This window comes from Charadrius vociferus, unplaced genomic scaffold, assembly GCF_000708025.1.
Source record: "Charadrius vociferus isolate BGI_N301 unplaced genomic scaffold, ASM70802v2 scaffold124, whole genome shotgun sequence".
In the NCBI taxonomy this organism is placed as follows: domain Eukaryota; kingdom Metazoa; phylum Chordata; class Aves; order Charadriiformes; family Charadriidae; genus Charadrius; species Charadrius vociferus.
Window position 1 is genome coordinate 190,436 of NW_009647943.1, and position 3,424 is coordinate 193,859.

Below are 3,424 nucleotides of genomic sequence, written 5' to 3' on the forward strand. Positions count from 1 at the left end.
AGAGCCGGGCAGGGGTGGGTGCTGCCCAGACTGCGCGTCTGTTGTGCGTGGGCTTTGTCAAGCGCCGATGCAGCCCTGTAGGAGTCCTGTGCTCCTGGCAGTGCCCTGAGCCCTCCAGGCGCAGCTGCAGTGCCCTGCTGCACAGGCACCGTTGCTTTTGGGGGAGCCGCCTGGCCTGTGCCCTCTGCGGGTGCTGCTGCACTGCTGTGCCTGTGGGGCTGTGTCTGTTGCAGGCTCCGGGCTGCACCAGCCCCACCCCAGCCCGGCCGTTGGAGGAGAGGAGGTTGTCCGTGGCATCGCCGTGGAGAAGTTTGACATCGTCAAGAAATGGGGTATCAACACGTACAAGGTGAGCTGCTTCCTGGGGCTGTGGGGATGGCCCGGCTCGCTGCCGGGGCCGTGCAGCAGGCTGAGGGTTGGGCCAGCGCCTGCACCAGGGGTGAAGGAGCAGCGGGAGGTGGAGGACACGTCCAGGGATCTCCCCGCAGAATTCATGGGGGCAGCTCTGCAGCTCCCCGCTGTCCGCGGCAGCAAGGAGCGCTTCCTCCCCGTCAGCCGGGGACCCGGGGCCCCTGACGCCGTCTCCCTCACCCTGCAGTGTACCAAGCAGCTGATCTCGGAGCGGTTTGGCCGGGGCTCCCGCACCGTGGACCTGGAGCTGGAGACGCAGATTGAGCTGCTCCGGGAGACAAAGCGCAAGTACGAGTGTGTGCTGCAGCTCGAGCTGGCTCTCACCAACCACTTCTACAGCCTGGTGCAGACGCAGCACGCCCTGGGGGATGCCTTTGCGGACCTCAGCCAGAAATCTCCTGAGCTGCAGGTATGCCTGCTGGGGAGCGGCGCATGCCTGGCCTCTGCCTGTGCTGCAGCCCCCTGGGCCTGGGGAGGAGAGCTGGAGACCCAAATCAGCCTCGGGCTCTGCAGCACAGCCAGGGGCAGCACTCTGCTTCGCAGCACCCCGGCTGCATGAGAAGCAGGAGGAGGTTGGGGATAACGGTGCTCGGTGAAGGTGGCGGGCTAGGGGAGAGTGTGAAGGGCCGTGTCCCAGCACCTCCTTGGGACCCCCATGGCCAGCTTGGTTCTGAGCACGTGGGAGGAGAGAGGGGCCTTGCTGGTGTGGACCCTGACACGTCCTCCTTCCCCAGGAGGAGTTTGGTTACAACGCGGAAACGCAGAAACTGCTCTGCAAGAACGGAGAAACACTACTGGGGGCTGTCAACTTCTTCGTCTCCAGCATCAACACACTGGTGAACAAGACCATGGAGGACACGCTCATGACGGTCAAGCAGTATGAGACAGCCAGGTAGAAGGGCGGCGTGGCCCACCGGCCAGGGATGGGTTCCACATGGGTGCCAGGCTTCCCTGGGGGGAGCTGCGGGGCTGCAGCGTCGCTCTGACAGCGCTGTCCCTGTGCAGGCTGGAGTACGATGCGTACCGCACGGACCTGGAGGAGCTGAGCATGGGCCCTCGGGACGCCAGCACCCTGTGCCGGCTGGACGCAGCGCAGAGCCAGTTCCAGAGCCACAAGGACAAGTACGAAAAGCTGCGTGCTGATGTGGCCATCAAGCTGAAGTTCTTGGAGGAGAACAAGGTGGGGAGGGCCGTGGGGCTGGGAAGGGGCTGCGGGGCGTAGAGCCGGGGTCTGCCGTGTACTCATGTCCCTCGGCCGTGCTGCCATGAGGCCGCCTGCCCAAGGTCTGTGTTTGGGTGGGCAGCAGCTGTGAGACCAGTGGGGATGGGCAGGGGATGCCCATCTCTGTCCACCTTCTCCCGGCTTTCTGGGCTAGCTTTTGGGAGATGCTGGCAGCAGCCCTGACATCCCCCTCCTGTGCTGCGTCCCTGCTCCCTGCCCCTTCCCTGGGCGTGGGTGGCGGGTCTGTGTTTGGGTGGGCAGCAGCTGTGAGACCAGTGGGGATGGGCAGGGGATGCCCATCTCTGTCCACCTTCTCCCGGCTTTCTGGGCTAGCTTTTGGGAGATGCTGGCAGCAGCCCTGACATCCCCCTCCTGTGCTGCGTCCCTGCTCCCTGCCCCTTCCCTGGGCGTGGGTGGCGGGGCCGGCTCGCTGCGGGCTGTGACCACTCCTGCTCTTCCCAGATCAAGGTGATGCACAAGCAGCTACTGCTCTTCCACAACGCCATCTCTGCCTACTTCGCTGGGAACCAGCAGCAGTTGGAGCAGACCCTCAAGCAGTTCAACATCAAGCTGAAGACCCCCGGTGCTGAGAAGCCCTCCTGGCTGGAGGAGCAGTGAGCCGCCCCCGCCGCCCCCACGTGCTCTGGCCGGGGGCACCATGGACCTGAATTCTGACCTCTGGCCGCGTGCTCGCGGGGGACGCGGCCTGGGCCCTGCTGCAGCCAGGGGGGGCCTGGTGTGGTTAGAGCCCTTAACAGTGAAGACTGAACCAAAAAAGTCGTTGAATATCTCAGCCTTCTTCACATCCCGGGTGACCAGGTGTCCCGTTTCCTTAGTCCTCCCATCTTCTTAGTCTTTATCTTCTGTTTTCTTGAGTCTTAACTCCTACCATAACTTTACTTTTAACTGTGGACAAATGATCCCTGCTGGCCTCAAAACTAGCTGGTGACGCATACTTTCACCTTGCTTTGCAGAAGCCAACAATAAATCCAGATCTCACTCCTGTTGCCTACCTAACACAATCCACCAATTGCCACCTTTAGGGAACTGGGCATAGGCTAGGATGATGGCTGATATAAGTAGGGTAAAAGATGTCTAGGAAGTTCTGTGGTGGGTTTTGGGTTACAGTACCCTTAGCCCTAAGTTTTACCCTAAGCCTAACTCCTACTTTAGTTATATTTTCATATCACCTATTGAGGAGTAACCATAAGTCATTCTGGGTCTTCTAATATCTGTAAGCCTTAATGGATCTTAAGACACTTATGACCTGTGCATTTATCCCCAGTGTGTCCCAGAGTCCTCTGTTTGCTCTCCATGGCACCCCAGAGCTCTCTGTTTGGGCTTTGGTCATCTTTCACCCCTTCGGATTTCCAGTGTGCCCCTCTCTTAATTGTTTGAGCCCAGCTCCTCAGCCCAGCCGGCGTCCCACGTGCGGAGCTCTGTCCGGCTCCAGCAGAGTGTTGCTTCCAGCCCCGGCCACTCGCAGCACTTGGGCACTTTCTCCTGAGACAAAACAGTTTGTTTTTCTTGCTAATTTAATCCCCGGTAATTTAATGTCTGGATCTGACACCTCCCCCCTTTCCCGGTGAAGGTCTGACCCCCTCTTCCCTCCCGATTCTGTAAGACTCCAGAATAAAACGGTACGGATCACTTGTGTGTGGGGATGGCCTCGGGGGGGGCCGGGGGGAGGGGGGGTGAGGCTGGCCCTCCCCCATCCCGCTGCCCCCCGGGACTTGCGTAGGAGGGCCTGTGCGGGGCAGGGGAGAGCTGTGCCCGGCTGCCGGGGCTGGG

At 61.1% G+C, this 3,424-nt stretch overlaps 1 protein-coding gene across 4 annotated transcripts in view; it reads left to right on the forward strand.

Moving 5' to 3' along the window:
* The window catches only part of ARFIP2 (ADP-ribosylation factor interacting protein 2), a 4,729-nt gene extending 2,470 nt beyond the window's left edge, over positions 1–2,259 (forward strand). For all 4 annotated transcript variants that reach the window (XM_009883233.1, XM_009883232.1, XM_009883234.1 and 1 more), the window contains 5 exons: positions 234–349; positions 599–820; positions 1,146–1,303; positions 1,417–1,591; positions 2,096–2,259. In XM_009883233.1, the coding sequence (XP_009881535.1) occupies positions 234–349; positions 599–820; positions 1,146–1,303; positions 1,417–1,591; positions 2,096–2,251 (827 nt within the window). In that variant the 3' untranslated portion in view covers positions 2,252–2,259. The remainder of the gene's footprint in view (positions 1–233; positions 350–598; positions 821–1,145; positions 1,304–1,416; positions 1,592–2,095) is intronic.
* Positions 2,260–3,424: the final 1,165 nt, after the last annotated feature.